The 24,825-nt window shown below is 25.0% G+C and overlaps 1 protein-coding gene across 1 annotated transcript in view; it reads left to right on the top strand.

Moving 5' to 3' along the window:
• The window catches only part of mtgo (miles to go), a gene marked incomplete in the record, with an annotated part of 496,136 nt that overhangs the window by 420,447 nt on the left and 50,864 nt on the right, over window positions 1-24,825 (top strand). The window contains 1 exon segment of the mRNA XM_075297022.1: window positions 12,536-12,723. Within this exon segment, the coding sequence (XP_075153137.1) occupies window positions 12,536-12,723 (188 nt within the window).

Genomic DNA, 24,825 nt, shown 5'->3' with positions numbered 1-24,825 from the left:
CAATTTTCTATAAAAATAAAGTTTTGACAAAATTTCCAATAGATATAAAATTTTGACGAAATTTTGTATAGAAATAGAATTTTGACAAAATTTTCACAATAAACTTTTGACACAATTTCCAATAGAAATAAAATGTTGACGAAATTTTCTATAGAAATGAACTTTTGACAAAACTGGTTTAAAGAAATAAAAATTTGACAACATTTTCAATAGAAATAAAATCATTTTGAAAAAAATTTTATAGAAATAGAATTTGGATAAAATTTTCTATAGTAATAAAATGTTGACAAAATTTCTATAGAAATGATATTTCTTTTTCTAAAAAAAAATAAATTTTTGTCAAAAATTTCTATAGAAATAAAATTTTAACAAAAATTTTCTATAGAAATAAAATTTTAACAAAAATTTTCTGTAGAAATAAAATTTTAAATTTTTTAATTTTAAATAACGTTTTGACAAAATTTTTTGTAGAAATAAAATGTTCACTAAATTTGCTATAGAAATAAATTTTGACAAAATTTTTCTATAGAAATAGAATTTTACAAAACTTTCAAAAGAAATAAAATTTAGAAAGTTTTCTATAAAAAATTTCTATAGAAATAAAATTTTTAAAAAAATTTCTATAGATATAAAATTATGACAACATTTTCTATAGATATAAAATTTGGACAAAATTTTCTCATTGTTTGAAAATATTTGACCTCAACAACAAACGTAATTTTTCTGGATTGGATTTAGCATTTTTTCGTAGAAATAAAATTTTGACAAAATTTTCTATAGAAATAAAATTTTCTTTAGGAATAAAATTTTTACAAAATTTTTTATAGAAATAAACTATTTACAGAATTTTTTTATATTTATAAAATTATAATTTTGAAAAAATTTTCTATAGAAATAAATTTTGAGAAAATTTACTATAGAAATAAAATTTTCGTTAGAAATAATAAATAAAATGGCTACAAAATTTTTTATATTTATAAAATTATAATTTTGAAAAAATTTTCTGTAGAAATAAAATTTTTACAAAACTTTCTACAGAAATAAAATTTTTACAAAACTTTCTATAGAAATAAAATTTTGACATAAAATTTCTATAGAAATAAAATTTTTGACACAATTTTCTTAGAAATAAAATTTTGACAACATTTTTGATTGTTGTTGTTTTTTATTGCAGTTTAATAAAAAAGCTGCAATAAAAAACAACAACAATGCTTAAAGAAGAAAACCAACAATAACAAAATAAACAAACAAATTTTATATTTATAAAATTATAATTTTGAAAAAATTTTCTGTAGAAATAAAATTTTTACAAAACTTTCTACAGAAATACAATTTTGACAAAAATTTTCTATAGAAATAAAAATGTCGACACAATTTTCTTAGAAATAAAATTTTCACAATATGTTCTATATTTATAAAATTATAATTTTGATAAAATTTTCTGTAGAAATAAAATTTTGACAACATTTTCTTTAGATAGAAAATTTTTACAAAATTTTCTAAAGAAATAAAATGTTGACAAAATTATCTATAGAAATAATATTTTGACAACATTTTCTATCGAAATAAAATTTTGAGAAAATTTTCTATAGAAATAAAATTTGGACAAAATTTTCTTTAGAAATAAAATTTTAACAAAATTTTCTATAGAAATAAAATTTTGACAAAATTTTCTATGGAAATGTCAAGATTTCATTTCCATAGAAATTTTCTATCGAAATAAAATTTTGAGAAAATTTTCTATCGAAATAAAATTTTGAGAAAATTTTCTTTAGAAATAAAATTTTGACAACATTTTCTTTAGAAATAAAATTTGACAAAATTTTCTATAGAAATAAAATTTTGACAAAATTTTCTATAGAAATACAATTTTGACAAAATTTTCTATAGAAATAAAATTTTGACAGAATTTTCTATAGAAATACAATTTTAACAAAATTTTCTATAGAAATAATATTTTGAAAAAATTTTCTATCGAAATAAAATTTTGACAAAATATTCTATAGATATAAAATTGTGACAAAATTTTCTATAGAAATAAAATTTTGACAACATTTTCTTTAGATAGAAAATTTTCTAAAGAAATAAAATGTTGACAAAATTATTTATAGAAATAATATTTTGACAAAATTTTCTATCGAAATAAAATTTTGAGAAAATTTTCTATAGAAATAAAATTTTGACAAAATTTTCTATGGAAATGTCAAGATTTCATTTCCATAAAAATTTTCTATCGAAATAAAATTTTGAGAAAATTTTCTATCGAAATAACATTTTGAGAAAGTTTTCTTTAGAAATAAAATTTTGACAAAATTTTCTTTTGAAATAAATTTTGACAAAATTTTCTATAGAAATAAAATTTTGACAAAATTTTCTATAGAAATATTATTTTTACAAAATTTTCTATACATATAAAATGTTGACAAAATTTTCTATAGATATAACATTTTTCTGCTTGTCTGAAAACTTTGACCTCAAATATTTTCAAACAATCGTAATTTGTTAGCATTTTTGTTCGACGAAATATTAATAGTTTGTACAATTCTTACTCAGTTTTTAACCCATTTGAGACAAAATAAAAAGTTAAAATTACTCATTAAAAATATGAAAAAAGCGTGATATAAAAAATTGAATTTAATGAACTGCCTGTGTAGTTAAAATAAAGAACTTGTTTAGGAGGACAGTTTTGGAAAAGCTTGTAAAGTTGTGCGTTTGGAACAATATCCAATTTTTTTTATTATTGGAATGGTGAATCCTTCCTGCTTTGGGAATTTTCTCAGAACAATTACTATGTTTAGGTATTTTTTTGAGATTTTTTAAATGATTCCAAATCAATTATAGTCGTTGAACGGTCCCTTTTCTACAATTCCCCTAAATGCAACATTTTCACCCATCCCAAAAGTATGCAATATTTCCCCTCCTCTTTACTCATAACACTAAAACATTTGCACAGCTATCATTACTACGAATTACACCTTCGCTTAAGTACTTACAACTGCATTAAACAACTCCTTAATCCCAAGCAAACGTCTTTTCTCTATCTACGCCCTAGGGTATGCTTTAATTTTACATAATGTAGTAAACCATTTAAAAGCTCTACCCCTATGTAGAGTATGGTAATGCATAAAAGAAGCAATGAGGCCAGAAGCATAGGAAAAACATTCACCTTAACTACATTTTTCAACTTTCCTTAAACGAAAGACTTGCAAAGGCAGGGAGTAGAATATCACACAAAATGCCAAACTATTAAATCGTAGCTAGTGCACTTGTCCTCATCACGCTATTACTTAAGCCTCGAAAAAGGTAAAATGGAAGTAAACTAAAGAAGTATTTAAGTGTTTTTAGGTCACTTTTTAGTTTTGGCTAACTTCATACAAAGTGTTCTATCTTTTCGTGACTATCCTTCTATATTTCCCATTCGTCTTTATATTTCCCCCAAGATGCTAATCTTGGAAAATAGACAGCAAGAGAAATAATTTTACTGAAAAGAAATCGGTTTGTCTTTTTTTATGGTATTTTATTTTCCCCTTTTTCACTTATCTGCTTTATAGTTGGAAATCTGAAACAAACGAAAAAAAGTTTTAGAAACAAATGGAAATCATTTTTTTACTTGGATAATACAATCAGTGATTATCTTCAATTGAAAATAGAAATGTTTAGAAGAGTACAATTTTATTTGTTTTTATCGTTTCTTAAAAATTATCCCAGATCTTTTTATAGCCTAGAAACCTGCTAAAAAGCAATAATTTCTAAAACAAAAGTTAATGGACAAACTTCGTTAAGGATATTTTCAAACACAATTTACGTTTCAAAGATCAAATCGATTTATTTTGTATCCTTACAATCGGTATATGGAATTGAATTAATTTGCTTCTATGTATTAGGTGGGAATGCTTACAATTCCAGCGTTTAATTCCAATTGAAGGGTTCTTCTATAATGGTCTAAATAAAAGACCATTGAAAATGTGGCCAAGTATAAAAAATAATCCCAGGACTGTTTAATTTGGATTATAGTATTAGCGTATTTTATTTCAGATTCATTTATAGAAGTAATATAGAAATAAAATTTTGACAAAATTTTGTATATGCATAAAATTTTGACAAAATTTTCTATAGACATAAAATTTTGTCAAAATTTTATATAAGCAACAACTATGACAAAAATGTCTATAGAAATAAAATTTTTACAAAATTTTCTATAAGCAAAATTTTTCTATGGGAATACGATTTTGACAAAATTTTCTATGGGAATAAAATTTAAGAAAATTTCCTATGGAAATAAAATGTTGATAAAATTTTCTATAGAATTAAATTTTGACAAAATTTTCTATAGAAATAGAATTTTGTTAAAATTTTCTATAGAAATAAAATTTTGACAAAATTTTCTATAGAAATAAAATTTTGACAAAATTTTCTATAGAAATAAAATTGTGACAAACTTGTCTAACGAAATCAAAATTTTCTTTTGACCAAATTTTCTAAAGAAATAAAATGTTGACAAAATTTTCTATAGAAATAAAATTTTGACCAAATTTTCTAAAGAAATGAAATGTTGACAACATTTTCTATAGAAATCACATTTTACCAAAATTTTCTACAAACATACAATTGACAAAATTTTCTATACAATAAAATTTAGACAAACTTTTCTATGAGCAAAAACTATGACAACATTGTCTATAGAAATAAAATTTTGCCAAAAGTTTCTATAGACATAAACTTTTGACAAAATTTTCTATAGGCATAGGTTAGGTTAGGTTAGGTTATGTGGTAGCCCGATGTATCAGGCTCACTTAGACTATTCAGTCCATTGTGATACCACAGTGGTGAACTTCTCTCTTATCACTGAGTGCTGCCCGATTCCATGTTAAGCTCAATGACAAGGGACCTCCTTTTTATAGCCGAGTCCGAACGGCGTTCCACATTCCAGTGAAACCACTTAGAGAAGCTTTGAAACCCTCAGAAATGTCACCTGCATTACTGAGGTGGGATAATCCACCGCTGAAAAACTTTTTGGTGTTCGGTCGTAGCAGGAATCGAACCCACGACCTTGTGTATGCAAGGCGGGCATGCTAACCATTGCACCACGGTGGCATACAATTTTGGAAAAAAATTTCTATAAGCAAAAACTATGTCAAAATTGTCTATAGAAGTACAATTTTGAAAAAATTTTCTATAGAAATAAAATTTTGACAAAATTTTCTATAGAAATAAAATTTTGACAAAATTGTCTATAGAAATAAAATTTTGACAAAATTGTCTATAGAAATAAAATTTTGACAAAATTTTCTATAGAAATAAAATTTTGACAAAATTTTCCATAAAAATAAAATATTGACAGAATTTTCTATAGAAATAAAATATTGACAAATTTCCATAAAAATAAAATTTTGACAAAATTTTGAATAAAAATAAAATATTGACAAAATTTTCTAAAAAAATATTGACACAATTTTTAATACAATAAAATTTAGACAAAATTTTCTATAGACATACAATTTTGAAAAACTTTTTTATGAGCAAAAGCTATGACAAAATTGTCTATAGAAATAAAATTTTGACAAAATTTTCTATAGACATAAACTTTTGACAAAATTTTCTATAAGCAAAAACTATGACAAAATTGTCTATAGAAATAAAATTTTGACAAAATTTTCTATAGAAATAAAATTTTGCCAAAATTTTCTATAGAAATAAAATTTTGACAAAATTTTCTATAAAAATAAAATATTGATAACATTTTTTATAGAAATAAAATATTAACAAATTTCCACAAAAAAAATTTTTGACAAAATTTTTAATAAAAATAAAATATTGACAACATTTTCTAAAAAAAAATATTGACAAAATTTTCTATACAATAAAATTTAGACAAAATTTTCTATTAGCAAAAACTATAACATAATATTCTATAGAAACAAAATTTTGCCAACATTTTGACAAAATTTTCTACAAAGATAAAATATTGACAAAATTTTCTAAAAAAAATATTGACAAAATTTTTTATACAATAAAATTTAGACAAAAGTTTCTATAGACATACAATTTTGAAAAACTTTTCTATGAGCAAAAGCTATGACAAAATTGTCTATAGAAATAAAATTTTGACAAAATTTTCTATAAGCAAAAACTATGACAAAATTGTCTATAGAAATAAAATTTTGACAAAATTTTCTATAGAAATAAAATTTTGCCAAAATTTTCTATAGAAATAAAATTTTGACAAAATTTTCTATAAAAATAAAATATTGATAAAATTTTTTATAGAAATAAAATATTAACAAATTTCCACAAAAAAAATTTTGACAAAATTTTGAATAAAAATAAAATATTGACAACATTTTCTAAAAAAAAATATTGACAAAATTTTCTATACAATAAAATTTATACAAAATTTTCTATTAGCAAAAACTATAACATAATTTTCTATAGAAACAAAATTTTGCCAACATTTTGACAAAATTTTCTATAAAGATAACATATTGACAAAATTTTCTAAAAAAAATATTGACAAAATTTTTTATACAATAAAATTTAGACAAAATTTTCTATAGGCATACAATTTTGAAAAACTTTTCTATGAGCAAAAGCTATGACAAAATTGTCTATAGAAATAAAATTTTGACAACATTTTCTATAGACATAAACTTTTGACAAAATTTTCTATAAGCAAAAACTATGACAAAATTGTCTATAGAAATAAAATTTTAACAAAATTTTCTATAAAAATAAAATATTGACAAAATTTTCTATAGAAATAAAATATTGACAAATTTCCATAAAAATAAAATTTTGACAAAATTTTGAATAAAAATAGAATATTGACAAAATTTTCTATTAGCAAAAACTATAACATAATTTTCTATAGAAACAAAATTTTGCCAACATTTTGACAAAATGTTCTATAAAAATCAATTATTGACAAAGTTTTCTAAAAAAAATTTACAAAATTTTTTATACAATAAACTTTAGGCATACAATTTTGATAAACTTTTCTATGAGGAAAAACTATGACAAAATTGTCTATAGAAATAAAATGTTGACACAATTTTCTATAAAAATAAAATATTGACAAAATGTTCTATAAAAATAAAATATTGACAAATTTCCATAAAAATAAAATTTTGACAAAATTTTCTAAAAAAAATATTGACAAAATTTTCTATACAATACAATTTAGACAAAATTTTCTATTAGCAAAAACTATAACAAAATTGTCTATAGAAACAAAATTTTGCCAAAATTTTCTATAAAAATAAAATATTGACAACATTTTTTATACAATAAAATATAGACAAAATTTTCTATAAGCATACAATTTTGACAAACTTTTCTATGAGCGAAAACTATGACAAAATTGTCTATAGAAATAAAATTTTGACAAATTTTCTATAGAAATAAAATTTTGACAAAATTTTTTATAGAAATAAAATTTTGACAAAATTTTCTATACAAATAAAATGTTGACAAAATTTTCTATAGAAATAAAATTTTGACCAAATTTTCTATAGAAATAAAATTTTGGCAACATTTTCTATAGAAATAAAATTTTGGCAACATTTTTACCAAATTTTCTATAGAAAAAATATATATAGAAATAAAATTTTGACAAAATTTTCTTTAGATTTTTTTTGTTTGGCTTGAGTGGCAACTGTAGATTTTTAGTTCCTCCCTTATGCGGCAACCGGTGTTACCATTGGTCCACTTTAGTGCCAAATATAGCACTTTATTTAAAAGTTGACACTTTTGTAGCGCTAAATGCCATACTAGCTAGTGCACTTGTCCTCATCACGCTATTACTTAAGCCTCGAAAAAGGTAAAATGGAAGTAAACTAAAGAAGTATTTAAGTGTTTTTAGGTCACTTTTTAGTTTTGGCTAACTTCATACAAAGTGTTCTATCTTTTCGTGACTATCCTTCTATATTTCCCATTCGTCTTTATATTTCCCCCAAGATGCTAATCTTGGAAAATAGACAGCAAGAGAAATAATTTTACTGAAAAGAAATCGGTTTGTCTTTTTTTATGGTATTTTATTTTCCCCTTTTTCACTTATCTGCTTTATAGTTGGAAATCTGAAACAAACGAAAAAAAGTTTTAGAAACAAATGGAAATCATTTTTTTACTTGGATAATACAATCAGAGATTATCTTCAATTGAAAATAGAAATGTTTAGAAGAGTACAATTTTATTTGTTTTTATCGTTTCTTAAAAATTATCCCAGATCTTTTTATAGCCTAGAAACCTGCTAAAAAGCAATAATTTCTAAAACAAAAGTTAATGGACAAACTTCGTTAAGGATATTTTCAAACACAATTTACGTTTCAAAGATCAAATCGATTTATTTTGTATCCTTACAATCGGTATATGGAATTGAATTAATTTGCTTCTATGTATTAGGTGGGAATGCTTACAATTCCAGCGTTTAATTCCAATTGAAGGGTTCTTCTATAATGGTCTAAATAAAAGACCATTGAAAATGTGGCCAAGTATAAAAAATAATCCCAGGACTGTTTAATTTGGATTATAGTATTAGCGTATTTTATTTCAGATTCATTTATAGAAGTAATATAGAAATAAAATTTTGACAAAATTTTCTATAAAAATAAAATATTGATAACATTTTTTATAGAAATAAAATATTAACAAATTTCCACAAAAAAAAATTTTGACAAAATTTTTAATAAAAATAAAATATTGACAACATTTTCTAAAAAAAAATATTGACAAAATTTTCTATACAATAAAATTTAGACAAAATTTTCTATTAGCAAAAACTATAACATAATATTCTATAGAAACAAAATTTTGCCAACATTTTGACAAAATTTTCTACAAAGATAAAATATTGACAAAATTTTCTAAAAAAAATATTGACAAAATTTTTTATACAATAAAATTTAGACAAAAGTTTCTATAGACATACAATTTTGAAAAACTTTTCTATGAGCAAAAGCTATGACAAAATTGTCTATAGAAATAAAATTTTGACAAAATTTTCTATAAGCAAAAACTATGACAAAATTGTCTATAGAAATAAAATTTTGACAAAATTTTCTATAGAAATAAAATTTTGCCAAAATTTTCTATAGAAATAAAATTTTGACAAAATTTTCTATAAAAATAAAATATTGATAAAATTTTTTATAGAAATAAAATATTAACAAATTTCCACAAAAAAAATTTTGACAAAATTTTGAATAACAATAAAATATTGACAACATTTTCTAAAAAAAAAATATTGACAAAATTTTCTATACAATAAAATTTATACAAAATTTTCTATTAGCAAAAACTATAACATAATTTTCTATAGAAACAAAATTTTGCCAACATTTTGACAAAATTTTCTATAAAGATAACATATTGACAAAATTTTCTAAAAAAAATATTGACAAAATTTTTTATACAATAAAATTTAGACAAAATTTTCTATAGGCATACAATTTTGAAAAACTTTTCTATGAGCAAAAGCTATGACAAAATTGTCTATAGAAATAAAATTTTGACAACATTTTCTATAGACATAAACTTTTGACAAAATTTTCTATAAGCAAAAACTATGACAAAATTGTCTATAGAAATAAAATTTTAACAAAATTTTCTATAAAAATAAAATATTGACAAAATTTTCTATAGAAATAAAATATTGACAAATTTCCATAAAAATAAAATTTTGACAAAATTTTGAATAAAAATAGAATATTGACAAAATTTTCTATTAGCAAAAACTATAACATAATTTTCTATAGAAACAAAATTTTGCCAACATTTTGACAAAATGTTCTATAAAAATCAATTATTGACAAAGTTTTCTAAAAAAAATTTACAAAATTTTTTATACAATAAACTTTAGGCATACAATTTTGATAAACTTTTCTATGAGGAAAAACTATGACAAAATTGTCTATAGAAATAAAATGTTGACACAATTTTCTATAAAAATAAAATATTGACAAAATGTTCTATAAAAATAAAATATTGACAAATTTCCATAAAAATAAAATTTTGACAAAATTTTCTAAAAAAAATATTGACAAAATTTTCTATACAATACAATTTAGACAAAATTTTCTATTAGCAAAAACTATAACAAAATTGTCTATAGAAACAAAATTTTGCCAAAATTTTCTATAAAAATAAAATATTGACAACATTTTTTATACAATAAAATATAGACAAAATTTTCTATAAGCATACAATTTTGACAAACTTTTCTATGAGCGAAAACTATGACAAAATTGTCTATAGAAATAAAATTTTGACAAATTTTCTATAGAAATAAAATTTTGACAAAATTTTTTATAGAAATAAAATTTTGACAAAATTTTCTATACAAATAAAATGTTGACAAAATTTTCTATAGAAATAAAATTTTGACCAAATTTTCTATAGAAATAAAATTTTGGCAACATTTTCTATAGAAATAAAATTTTGGCAACATTTTTACCAAATTTTCTATAGAAAAAATATATATAGAAATAAAATTTTGACAAAATTTTCTTTAGATTTTTTTTGTTTGGCTTGAGTGGCAACTGTAGATTTTTAGTTCCTCCCTTATGCGGCAACCGGTGTTACCATTGGTCCACTTTAGTGCCAAATATAGCACTTTATTTAAAAGTTGACACTTTTGTAGCGCTAAATGCCATACTAGCTAGTGCACTTGTCCTCATCACGCTATTACTTAAGCCTCGAAAAAGGTAAAATGGAAGTAAACTAAAGAAGTATTTAAGTGTTTTTAGGTCACTTTTTAGTTTTGGCTAACTTCATACAAAGTGTTCTATCTTTTCGTGACTATCCTTCTATATTTCCCATTCGTCTTTATATTTCCCCCAAGATGCTAATCTTGGAAAATAGACAGCAAGAGAAATAATTTTACTGAAAAGAAATAGGTTTGTCTTTTTTTATGGTATTTTATTTTCCCCTTTTTACTTATTTTATTTTCCCCTTTTTCACTTTTGACAAAATTTTTTATAGAAATAAAATTTTGACAAAATTTTCTATACACATAAAATTTTGACAAAATTTTCTATAGAAATAAAATTTTGACCAAATTTTCTATAGAAATAAAATTTTGGCAACATTTTCTATAGAAATAAAATTTTGGCAACATTTTGACCAAATTTTCTATAGAAAAAATATATATAGAAATAAAATTTTGACAAAATTTTCTTTAGATTTTTTTTTGTTTGGCTTGAGTGGCAACTGTAGATTTTTAGTTCCTCCCTTATGCGGCAACCGGTGTTACCGTTGGTCCACTTTAGTGCCAAATATAGCACTTTATTTAAAAGTTGACACTTTTGTAGCACTAAATGCCATACTTTCTACATTTTTGTGCCAACTTTTGGCCACTTTATAAATATTTTGTAGTGCATTCATTTTTGTAAATTTTTATACCGGATCCTTTTAAAGTTACGGATGTGACAGGAAAGCGAACTAATACTTCCAAGACTATAATTTTCAGCACTTTTCCTTGTGTATTAATTTTAGCAATAGGGACGCCTGAAAATATGCAAAGAAAATTTTCTGTAGTAGGAAAACCAGGTTCTTCTATTAGCTGTAAATTTCAAGATATAAATTTCATATTTATTTTTATAGAACATTTTGTCTATTGTGTCAACATTTTATTCCCATAGAAAATTTTGTCAAAATTTTATTTCTATTATGTCAGCATTTTATTCCTATAGAAAATATTGTCAAAATTTTATTTCTATTTTGTCAAAATTGTATTGCTGTAGAAAATTTTGTCAAGGTCGTATAATTTATACAATTAATATAAATCATACGTATTATCTCATTATACTTGTAAAAAATAATTATGTAGGATATAAAAACTAAATACGTTTTTAAATACCAATTTCAAACGAAATAAATTTTAAACTTCCACAAAAAGCATCTAATAAGAATGCACTTTAAATCCCCTTTGAAAGCATACGTAAGTCGCAATAAGTCCTTGCATATGTGTTAGTATATTACATACAGTTTGACTTATGTATATAAAAACTTTTGTACGATTCAAAGATGTGGGTATCATCATTATTGTATTTTTTTTTTGTCGTCATAGTCCTTGCTATTGTTGTCACCCTCATTTGCCATCGTTAAAATGAAACCCAAACAAAGGATCATAAAGCCAACGACACACTTGATGACACCAGGCGCCCTTCTCAAACACAGTTGCCCCCACTAACGTCTCATTTCTCCTTACAATTGATTTCGTTTTCACACCACAAAGCCCAAAAAGGGTGAGTCAGCAGAAAGCTAATAGCCCAAAAAAAAAACAAAAACAAAAAATCACAACAACTCAGACTACGAAAATTATGGCGGTATACAGTCAACCAAGGGCCCTTGGGTAATATTTTACCAAATTTAAGCAAAAGATAAAACCATTCGCCCCCGCCCCTCCTAGTGACCCACTTGACCGACTGAAAAATTAAAGTTGAACTCTATATACTCGTATACAGAAATTTGGGATCGTTTAAAGATGACAACCTCTAAAGTAAATTTATTTTTCTTTTTGTTCTTCTGTGTGTGTTTTCAGGTCCTACAACTGTACAAATGGTTTCACAAAATCGTCCACCACCACCAATGACAGTACCGGTGCAGGTGCCCCAGGGTCAGGTCGTACAACCGTATGTCAATGAAAGTGGCACATTGACACATGTGGTATTGTCACCGCAACAATACCAGCAGTTACATGCCGGCCAAGGACACATACATCCGTCATTCGTAAGTACAACGTAAAATTCACACATACATATTAGAGACTCACTCACACAGACATCTACACAGAAAAAAAATTTTTGCAAGGAAATAATGAAGATTTGATTTGACCTGATTTTATGAATTTTTAATTATAAAAATTCAACTGTGTGGATGTTTGAAAAATTTGTAAAATAAAAATATTTAATAAAAACATTACAAGAGTTAGGATATATTAAAAATATTTTTTTTGCGTTCACGAAATTAATGGATCCAAATAATTTTTAATTGAAATGTCTTCAATCACAGAAATGATAGTATCAATTAAAAATTTAATTGAATGTCAATTAAAAAATTTAAAAAAAAAATTAATTTAATTGATGTTTTTGTTTCAATTAAAAAAATTATTGAATCTATTTTATATTTAATTGAATATTTTTTAAACTCAATTAAGTCTTTAATTGGAAAAAATTTCATGAATTTTTGTTGGCAATCAGTTTGTTTATTTTTGAATCGAATATATTGAAATTTCTTAAAGTTCCGCAAATTATTTATTAGACTTTGAGAAATATGGGATTCAGTAAATTTGTAATTGGAAATGTTTCAATGACAAAAACATAAATATTTAAATAATTCAACGACTTTACTTAAAAATAATAATAATAATTCAAAATAATAAATGCAAAAAAAATCTATAAGAAATTAAAGGGTGGTTAAAATTTCAGGTGCCGTTTTGATTTTGAATAAAACACAAACTATTTAGGAAATTATTGTAATTTTATTTTATTATGATATATTAGTATTACTCAATTATGTATGGAACAAAATATCGGTCAAATGGGCCCCGCGACCTCGGTGGCACACCTTCATCCGATGGTCCAAATTTTCGATGACGCTGAGGCATAATGGAGGTTCTATGCCGTTAATGTGCCGAAATATCTCATCCTTTAGCTCTTGAACTGTTGCTGGCTTATCGACGTACGCATTTTCTTTCAAATAACCCCAAAGAAAAAAGTCCAATTGACATCGCCATTACGTGAGATAACACGGCCATTGAATTTGTTGCGCAAAAGAGCCATTGTTTCGTTTGCTGTGTGGCAAGTGGCACCGTCCTGCTGAAACCACATATCGTCCACATCTATATCTTCCAATTCGGGCCATAAAAAAGTCATTGTCATCTCGCGATAGCGAACACCATTCACAGTAACTGCCTGACCGGCCTCATTTTGGAAAAAATACGGCCCGATGATGCCGCCAGCCCATAAACCGCACCAAACAGTCACTCTTTGTGGGTGCATTGGTTTTTCGACAATCACTCTTGGATTCCCATTCGCCCAAATGCGGCAATTCTGTTTATTGACGAATCCACTGAGGTGAAAATGTGCCTCATCACTGAAGATGATTTTTTTGGAAAATTGATCATCCACTGTTGCCATTTCTTGGAACCATTTAACACGTTGTTGGATTGTGTATCTCTCCATGGTTCAAATTGCGTAAGTCTGAAATAGAGAAATGTCAAATAAATTTCGAAAAAAACTTGGCGTTTAGTTGTGGTTCACATTCAACATCGGCCCTTACAATTTAATCACCCTTTATATAATAGTACTCATACATAGCTTAATTAAATTTCGTCCAATATTACCTAAATGAATTAACTAAAAATATTAATTGGCTTAATGAAATTTTAATTGCTTTAATATACATATTTGGTAATAATATGTATATAATTATGGCCAGTTTCTCAATGTTTTGCTATTATTTATCATGTCGATAAAACAGTTGATCGCATGCAAAAATTTTCTTAATCGGAGAATTCGGACCTTTAATTTAATTTACATCGAATATTAATTAAATGAAATAATTGGATGAAATTTTAATTAATTTATTTAAAAAAAATATTTGTTGAAAATTTAATTTCGATCACAATTGTTTTTCATTTTTTATTTTTCCTAATCTTTGATTGAATTTCAATGGCTGATTTAATTGAAATCCCAGAAAATTTTTCTCCGTGCATTACCTGTAGACCAATTTTCAATATATTTTTTCTCTGCAGCTAACAAAAAACGATTTATTGTCCTTACTTGAGATGATTTGATGAGCTATATGATAAACCAAATGTTTGTATGTTTAACTCCTAAACCCTACCAATTAAACTCAAACAATATTTTTACCAAAATGTACCGACTTCCAAAAAGGATTTATCATTCCTTTATCCTAAAATGACAAACATATGGTCTGGATGACAGTAGTAGTCCACACACACACACGAACACATGGACGGAAGTTTGGACAGATTCCTATGCTTGACAAATATACGTGTTTATGAAGTATATGAATGTGATTAAATGTTGCTTGTTAAGCAACTATTGCCAGTTGTGTGTGCCTGCAGGCGTTTTTTTTTCATGGAAGTTGGTAAATTGATTTAGATTTCGAAACGTGACTATTTGGGTAAAAGAGCCCTTACAGGTGTTTATGGTGAGCAAACAAATAAACACAGAGAGAGAGAGAGAGAGAGAGAGAGAGAGAGTTGATAATAATTGTCTTTTGGAAAATATCATTTCTTCTTTGTCACACATACAAACTCAATTAGAAAATGTCCAACTGTCTTGTTGTATTACTAAACGAATGAGTAATATTAATTAAAGTCTTAGACCCAGGGTTGCGTATGGTTTATATTGTCTTCGAATGGACAAACATAATAATCATACGCAACCCAGTGCGATGAATTGAAAGAATATGGAAATAATACCAGCTGTTCTCATTAGAAAATTATAATGGATAACAATTAAGTTTGACAGATTCGGATAGTGAATTTCTATTATTCGGAGATTTACCTATTGGGAGATTTACGCTAAGGTTTACTTTGTTTAAAATCGCATAAAATTATTTTTTTTTTATTTTGCGAAATGAAATTTATAAGCAATTATAAGCTGTTTTAATGTTGTTTCTTTAAGGTCAAAAAAGTATATTGAGGACAAAAATTAACGGGTACCATAACTAGAGATTTATTTGCCTTTAAAGAGACAAACTTAAGAACAAAAGAAAACTTCTAAAATTTCCTTTCGAAGGAAAAAATTGTTCTTTTTTATGCTTAGGAATCTTGGCTTTTCAATTACCCCAAAAAACTCTGAAATTGATTTCTTTGATTTGTAAAACAGCTCTAATCGACATTACATAGTCTTCTAAATCGACCATTGAATATTCAATAAAGTAACAAAAAAATATAAAATATACGAACTGTCTTAGACAATGCCGATTGGCCTTCTTGTACTACTAGTCATATAAGTAATTTTAATTTGAAACTATAGCATATATCTATTGGGCGTATAATTCATATTGTCGTTTTGCTCTACAAAGCTAATATTCATACGCTTCGTAGTACGACGCAATAAAATCATACAAAAATGTCAACATTTTACTTTTATAGAAATTGTTGTCAAAATTTTAAATGTTGCTTGTTAAGCAACTATTGCCAGTTGTGTGTGCCTGCGTTTTTTTTCATGGAAGTTGGAAAATTGATTTAGATTTCGAAATTTTATTTCTATAGAAAATTTTTGCACAATAGAAAATTTTGTCAAAATTTTATTTCTATAGAAAATTTTGTCGAATTTTTATTTCTATAGAAAATTTTGGGCAAAATTTTATTTCCATGGAAAATTCTATCAAACTTTTACTTCTATAGAAAATTTTGTCAATATTTTATTTCAATAGAAAATTGTGTCAAAATTTTATTTCTATAGATAATTATGTCAAAATTTTATTTCTATAGAAAATTGTGTCAAAATTTTATTTCTATAGAATAAATATTCTATGAAAAAAATTTTTTGTCAAAATTTTATTTCTATGGAAAATTTTGTCAAAATTTTATTTCTATAGAAAATTTTTTCAATTTTTTTCAAATTTTTATTTCTTGAGAAAATTTCTTCAAAATTTTATTTCTATAGAAAATTTTGTCAAAATTGTATTTCTATAGAAAATTTTGACAAAATTTTATTTGCATAAAAATTTTTGTCAAGATTTCTATAGAAAGTTTCTATAAAAAATTTTGCCACAATTTTACTTCTATAAAAAATTTTGCCAAAATTTCATTTCTATAAAAAATTTTGTCAAAATTTTATTTCTATAAAAAATTTTGGCAAAATTTTATTTCTATAGAAAATTTGTCAACATTTTATTTCCATAGAAAATTTTGTCAAATATTTATTTCTATATAAAATTTTTTCAAAACTTTATTTCTATAGAAAATTTTGTCAAAATTTTATTTCTATAAATGATTTTGTCAATTTTTTTCTATCGATAATTTTGTCAAAATTTTATTTCTATCGAAAGTTTTGTACAAAATTTATTTCTATAAAAATTTTCAAAATTTTATTTCTATAAAAAATTTTGTCAAAATTTTATTCCTATATAAAATTGTAGCAAAAATTTATTTCTATAAAAAATTTTGTCAAAAATTTATTTCTATAAAAATTTTGTCAAAATTTTATTCCTATAGAAAATTTTGTCAAAATTTTATTTCTATAAAAAATCTGGCAAAATTTTATCTCTATAAAAAAAATTGTCAAAATTTTATTTCTATAAAAATTTTGTCGCCATTTTATTTCCATAGAAAATGTTGTCAAAATTTCATTTCTATAGAAAATTTTGTCAAAATTTTATTTCTATTGAAATTTTTCTCACATTTTTATTTCTATAGAAAATTTTGTCAAAATTTTAATTCCATAGAATATTTTGTCAAAATTTTAATTCCATAGAAAATTTTGTCAACATTTTATTTCTATGGACAATTTTTGTCAAAATTTTATTTCTATGAAAAATTTTGTCAAAATTTTTTGTATAGAAAATTTGGTCAAAATTTCATTTCTATAGAAAATTTTGTCAAAATTTTATTTCTATTGAAAATTTTCTCAAATTTTTATTTCTATAGAAAATTTTGTCAAAATTTTATTTCTATTAAGAATTTTGTCAAAATTTTATTTCTATAGAGAATTCTGTTACAATTTTTATTTCTATAGAGAATTCTGTTACAATTTTTATTTCTATAGATTTTTTTAATTTTATTTCTATAGAAAATTTTGTCAAAATTTTATTTCTATAAAAAGTTTTGTCAAAATTTTTTTTCTGTAGAAAATTTTGGCAAAATTTTATTTCTATAGAAAATTTTATTTCTATAGATTTTTTTTAATTTTATTTCTATAGAAAATTTTGTCAAAATTTTATTTCTATAAAATATTTTGTCAAAATTTTATTGCTATAGAAAATTTTGTCAAAATTTTATTTCTATAAAAAATTTGGCAAAATATTATTTCTATAAAAAAAATTGTGAAAATTTTATTTCTATAAAAATTTTGTCGACATATTTATTTCCATGGAAATGTTGGCAAAATTTTATTTCTATAAAAAATTCTGGTAAAAACTTATTTCTTAAATAAAATTTGTCAATTTTTTTATTTCAATAGAAAATTTTGTGAAAATTTTATTTCTATAGAAAATTTTTTGAGAGAGATATTTGACAAAATCTACCAAAATATCAGGAATTCTACCTATCAAAAATCTACCATTTGTAGTAAAAATCTACCATTTGTCGTGTGGTAACCGTGACTACTAGACGTATAAATAATTTTAATTAAAAACTATAGCATATATCCAAGAAGCTTATTATTTATATTTTCTTAGAACTTTATAAAATTTTTGTTTTCCTCTAAGGATAGCCCATATAAATATTTATATTAGTTTAAAGCATCTATAAGCCATTTGCATGCGTTGGGACAATTTTTGTGAGTTTTTTCTGATATTACGAGTTGATGTTATTTTAGACTGGATATTGATATTATGCAGGGCTATAGTTCCGTTTTGTTTATATTTGCTATAAGATATTGTACATAAGGACCTAAACTCCTATATCCATATAAAAATGGTCAGTATTTATTAAAGAAAAAACTACAATTATCAGCAAAATTATTGTCCTTTTAAAATTTTTAATTTTTTATAACTCCAAATCCAATACATAATATCCACCTACATTATGCTTATAGTAATTTTAATTTACCCCAGGGTACGTATGATTTATTTTTTTTCTTTCTTTGCAATAATAACAATTATACGCTCTGTAGTACAATGCCACAAATATATTTTTATTTTTTACGGCCGAAGTCCTGACTTCCAATAGATTGTGTCGTAAAATAATTTTATAAAAATTAATATTTTTATAATTGGATTTTTTTTATACAAATTTGATTGCCAATTCAGAAAGCCTCTGAATATTTTTCTTCATAATCCACTGTGCGGCATTCCCTAATTCACATTACATTTTTTTGGAATGGGTCAACCTTTACAATAGTCCAATAACAATTGGCAGAATAAGTTTTGTGAATTATTTTGTGAGTGTGTTTCGCCCGAAAAAGTGTCTACGACTAAACAATATTGTGGACATGTCACAGACATCTGATGACAATTTCATTAAGATTATATTGTACACAATTAAGCTTTGAGGATGGACGGCTTGTCATGCTAAATTATTTTATATTGTCATTTAGGGTTATTAAGTGAAATGTTTTTGTTGTCGAAAAACAGGTTGTTCAAAATTTTATCAAAAGAAAAATTAAATCCCTTCACAGTCAATTTCTATGGGATGATGAAGGACTTTAACACATGAAAATAATGATGGTGATGGTAATCTCTAAAGTTCATATTTGCACGCTTTTATAGCAAAGAAGAATATTATTAGGGGAGCGAAAAAGGACGTTTGTTTTGTGGAATGGTCAATAAATGGAAATTATATGGAAGAAGCATTTTTTCCTTCTCTTTGAAGGAGTTTATGTTGTCCTTAGGAGTTAATGTTCACATAAAATATGAAGTTTTTATCGTAAACTGGTACCCGTATAAAATTATGAGTTAATTGGAAAACAGAAGGGAAGCAAATAGCGATTTAAGGAGTTTGATATAAAATTAAAGACTACGACCTTTTAGGTATTTTTATAGGAAATTTTGTCAAAAATTTATATATATCGAAATTTTTGCCAAAATTTTATTTATATCGAAATTTTTGTCAAAATTTTATTTCTATAGAAATTTTTGCCAAAATTTTATTTCTAAAGAAAAATTTGTCAAAATTTGATTTCTAAAGAAAATTTAGTCAAAATTTTATTTCTATAGCAAATTTTGCCAAAATTTTATTTCTATAAAAGTTTTTGTCAAAATTTATTTCTAAAGAAAATTTTGCCAAAATTTTATTTCTAAAGAAAAATTTGTCAAAATTTGATTTCTAAAGAAAAATTTGTCAAAATTTTATTTCTATAAAAGTTTTTGTCAAAATTTATTTCTAAAGAAAATTTTGTCAAAATTTTATTTCTATATAAAATTTTGTCAATATTTTATTTCTATAGAAAATTTTCCCAAAATTTTATTTCTAAAGAAAATTTTGCCAAAATTTTATTTCTATGGAAAACTTTGTCAAAATTTTATTTCTATAGAAAATTTTACCAAAATCTTATTTCTATATAAAATTTTGCAAAAATTTTACTTCTATAGAAGATTTTGGCAAAATTTTATTTCTATAGACAATTTTGGCAAAAATGTATTTCTGTAGAAAATTTTGTCAACATTTTATTTCTATTTGTGAAGACTAGTTTCATAGTTATCAAAGTCAAATTTACTTTATTTCAATGGATTTTGTTTTCAAAATTATTTCCTTTTTCCCTAATTGGTTGTTCATTTTTATATAGCTCCCACATGAATATATCGCTCGATTTTCCTAAAAGCGAAAATATTGCGAATGAGTAATTTTATTTATATCTAAATCGGAATCATGGGGCGTATAATTCATATAAATACCACATATGTCACTACATATTATTCCCGTTTATTAAAATATATTCTTGAAATATGACACAAAGTAAGAATCGACATTATTCTCTAAGGTAGAAACAGGTCGAAAACCTATGTTGTTAGCACCTATATTACCTGTTTATTTTCATAATTCATTATGATTGTAAATATATAAATAAATACATCTAAGGTAGAAAAATACAATCAATGTTGGTTCAAATTTAGATATAGATCCAATTTCTTAAAATCTTCAAAAATTCCCTTTTACCAGGACATAAATATTATTTATACATAAATGTGAATCATATGGCGTATAATTTATACAAATACCACAGAGGCGAAATATTTCCCTCATTTGTTAATCTATCTTATGCTATCTAATGCTTAAGCTAATAAATACCACCTATGTTGGTTAAGATTTAGATATAGATCATCTGATATTTGTATGCGAGTAAATTCTTACCAGCTATAAAATTTCCCTATTACAAGGACATGATTGCGAATGAGTAATTTTATTTATATCTAAATATGACCCCTAAGGCGTATAATTTATATAAATTCGACAGACATCACTACTTGCCGATTTTTAGGTATAAACTATGCAAAATTGTAAAACGAATTTCTTGATATTTATCTATTTTTCTTCAAAGCGATCATATCAACTATAATACCATCCATACATACATCCCTTTGCTTAATTGTTAAGATTCATGTTACATAAAATGACAATCTGTAGGCACTCGGTTGCGTATAAGTGATTTTATTTAATTTTTCGAAAAAATAACGTTGGAGCGTATGATTATTTTAATTTAATATAATTGATTAATTGCTGGAACGCAACGCATATTATATTTAATATTTTTTTTATGTAATAATATTTTTATCGAAAATAAAAACTCTGCTACAAACATAAAATTTAATTAAATATGTGCTGAGGTACTTTTTACACAAAATTTTTCAATTTTCGTATCAGTTTATTAAGAAATAAAATATTGACAAAATGTTCTATAGGACATGATTGCGAATGAGTAATTTTATTTATATCTAAATATGACCCCTAGGTCGTATAATTTATATAAATTCGACAGACATCACTACTTGGCAATTTTTAGGTATAAGCTATGCAAAATTGTAAAACGAATTTCTTGATATTTATCTATTTTTCTTCAAAGCGATCATATCAACTATAATACCATCCATACATACATCCCTTTGCTTAATTGTTAAGATTCATGTTACATAAAATGACAATCTATATGTACTCGATTGCGTATAAGTGATTTTAATTTAATTTTTCGAGAAAAAAAACCGTGGAGCGTATGATTATTTTAATTTAGTATAATTGATTGCTGAAATCAACGCATATTATATCTAATATTTTTTATTTCATAATATGTTTATGGAAAAAAAATGTTTTTCAATCCTCGTATCAGTTTATTAAGAAATAAAATATTGACAAAATGTTCTATAAAAATAAAATTTTGACAAAATGTTCTATAGAAATAAAATTTTGACAAAATTTTCGATAGAAATAGAATTTTGAAAAAAAAATATACAAATACAATTTTGGCAAAATTTTCTATAGAAATAAAATTTTGAAAAAAAAAAAATATAAAAAGAAAAACTTGACAAAATTCTCGATAGAAATCAAATGTTGACAAAATTGTCGATAGAAATATAATTATAGCAAAATTGTAGTTAGAAATAAAATGTTAGCAAAATTTTCGATAGAAATAAAATTTTCTATAGAAATAAAAATTTGTCACAACTAATAACCACAAAAATTTTAACAAACACTGCGAAATAAAATTTTTCTATTTGGTAAAAATTTTCTTAAAAATTTGGTAGATTATTTTTGGCTCATATGGCAACCGTGTTTGTGCTCCATAAAATTACAAACCTAAGATACATGGTTGCGTATAAGTGATTTGATTTAATTCTTCTGAAAGACTTGGGAGCGTATGATTATTTTAAATTAACATAAATAATTGCCGAGACCAACGCTCCAGGATGTTTTCTATTTAATCATTTTTATTTATTTATTTAATAATAACATATTTTTATTTAAATAAAAACAAATCTACTACAAATATTAAATTATATTATATGTGTGGTTTTTTTATCCAACCATTTTTGAATTACATATCAGTTTTATGATATATTCTAAAACATAAGAAAACTCACAATTGACATATAAAATTCAAAGCTACAATTAGAAACTTTTAATTGGAATGTATGCATTGAACTTTCCGGTAGAATAAATTTTTGTAAAATTTGATTGATTGGGAATTGCAAAGGTGATGCATAAAATGTTACAATGGGTCAAAGGTTATGACATTGCAATTAAAATTGTAAAACTAAGTTCAGTTATATTACATAAAATTTCCATCCTTAACAAACCGTATTGCTCTAAATATGCAAACTATTAAACTCTTGAATGAAATGTTTCAATGTTGCACATTTTAATGCGTCTGATAGAAATAGCATACATCAAACGAAATATATATGTAAATTAATATTTTATTGGAATTGTAAATTTACATAACTGATAAAGTTATTACATTGGTAGTGCGGACTGTCTGTGAAGACCCTCTTGTGCAATAATCTGTATTTTGGTATAGATGAAAGAATTAAAAAATGTTTAATTATAAAGGGTGATTTGTTAAGAGCTTGATAACTTTTTTTTTTAAAAAAACGCATAAAATTTGCAAAATCTCATCGGTTCTTTATTTGAAACGTTAGATTGGTCCATGACATTTACTTTTTGAAGATAATTTCATTTAAATGTTGACCGCGGCTGCGTCTTAGGTGGTCCATTCGGAAAGTCCAATTTTGGGCAACTTTTTCGAGCATTTCGGCCGGAATAGCCCGAATTTCTTGGGAAATGTTGTCTTCCAAAGCTGGAATAGTTGCTGGCTTATTTCTGTAGACTTTAGACTTGACGTAGCCCCACAAAAAATAGTCTAAAGGCGTCAAATCGCATGATCTTGGTGGCCAACTTACCGGTCCATTTCTTGAGATGAATTGTTCTCCGAAGTTTTCCCTCAAAATGGCCATAGAATCGCGAGCTGTGTGGCATGTAGCGCCATCTTGTTGAAACCACATGTCAACCAAGTTCAGTTCTTCCATTTTTGGCAACAAAAAGTTTGTTAGCATCGAACGATAGCGATCGCCATTCACCGTAACGTTGCGTCCAACAGCATCTTTGAAAAAATACGGTCCAATGATTCCACCAGCGTACAAACCACACCAAACAGTGCATTTTTCGGGATGCATGGGCAGTTCTTGAACGGCTTCTGGTTGCTCTTCACTCCAAATGCGGCAATTTTGCTTATTTACGTAGCCATTCAACCAGAAATGAGCCTCATCGCTGAACAAAATTTGTCGATAAAAAAGCGGATTTTCTGCCAACTTTTCTATGGCCCATTCACTGAAAATTCGACGTTGTGGCTCGTTAGTAAGTCTATTCATGATGAAATGTCAAAGCATACTGAGCATCTTTCTCTTTGACACCATGTCTGAAATCCCACGTGATCTGTCAAATACTAATGCATGAAAATCCTAACCTCAAAAGAATCACCCTTTAGTTGAGAGCAAAATAAATTTGAATTTAATAGACTTATATAAATTAAAGCATATGGATATTTTCATATTAGACTAATTCGTATTGCTGGTAAGATGATGCGTATAAGTATTATAAAATAATTAATATAAATTATACGCAATATGATTCCGTTGATATACATAGAAATAAAGGGTGATTCTTTTGAGGTTAGGATTTTCATGCATTAGTATTTGACAGATCACGTGGGATTTCAGACATGGTGTCAAAGAGAAAGATGCTCAGTATGCTTTGACATTTCATCATGAATAGACTTACGATCTGCCACAACGTCGAATTTTCAGTGAATGGGCCCTAGAAAAGTTGGCAGAAAATCCGCTTTTTTATCGACAAATTTTGTTCAGCGATGAGGCTCATTTCTGGTTGAATGGCTACGTAAATAAGCAAAATTGCCGCATTTGGAGTGAAGAGCAACCAGAAGCCGTTCAAGAACTGCCCATGCATCCCGAAAAATGCACTGTTTGGTGTGGTTTGTACGCTGGTGGAATCATTGGACCGTATTTTTTCAAAGATGCTGTTGGACGCAACGTTACGGTGAATGGCGATCGCTATCGTTCGATGCTAACAAACTTTTTGTTGCCAAAAATGGAAGAACTGAACTTGGTTGACATGTGGTTTCAACAAGATGGCGCTACATGCCACACAGCTCGCGATTCTATGGCCATTTTGAGGGAAAACTT

This window comes from Haematobia irritans, chromosome 2, assembly GCF_050003625.1.
Source record: "Haematobia irritans isolate KBUSLIRL chromosome 2, ASM5000362v1, whole genome shotgun sequence".
Classification (NCBI taxonomy): domain Eukaryota; kingdom Metazoa; phylum Arthropoda; class Insecta; order Diptera; family Muscidae; genus Haematobia; species Haematobia irritans.
Note: the sequence above shows the minus strand (reverse complement) of the source record. Positions and strands in the feature narration are given on the sequence as shown.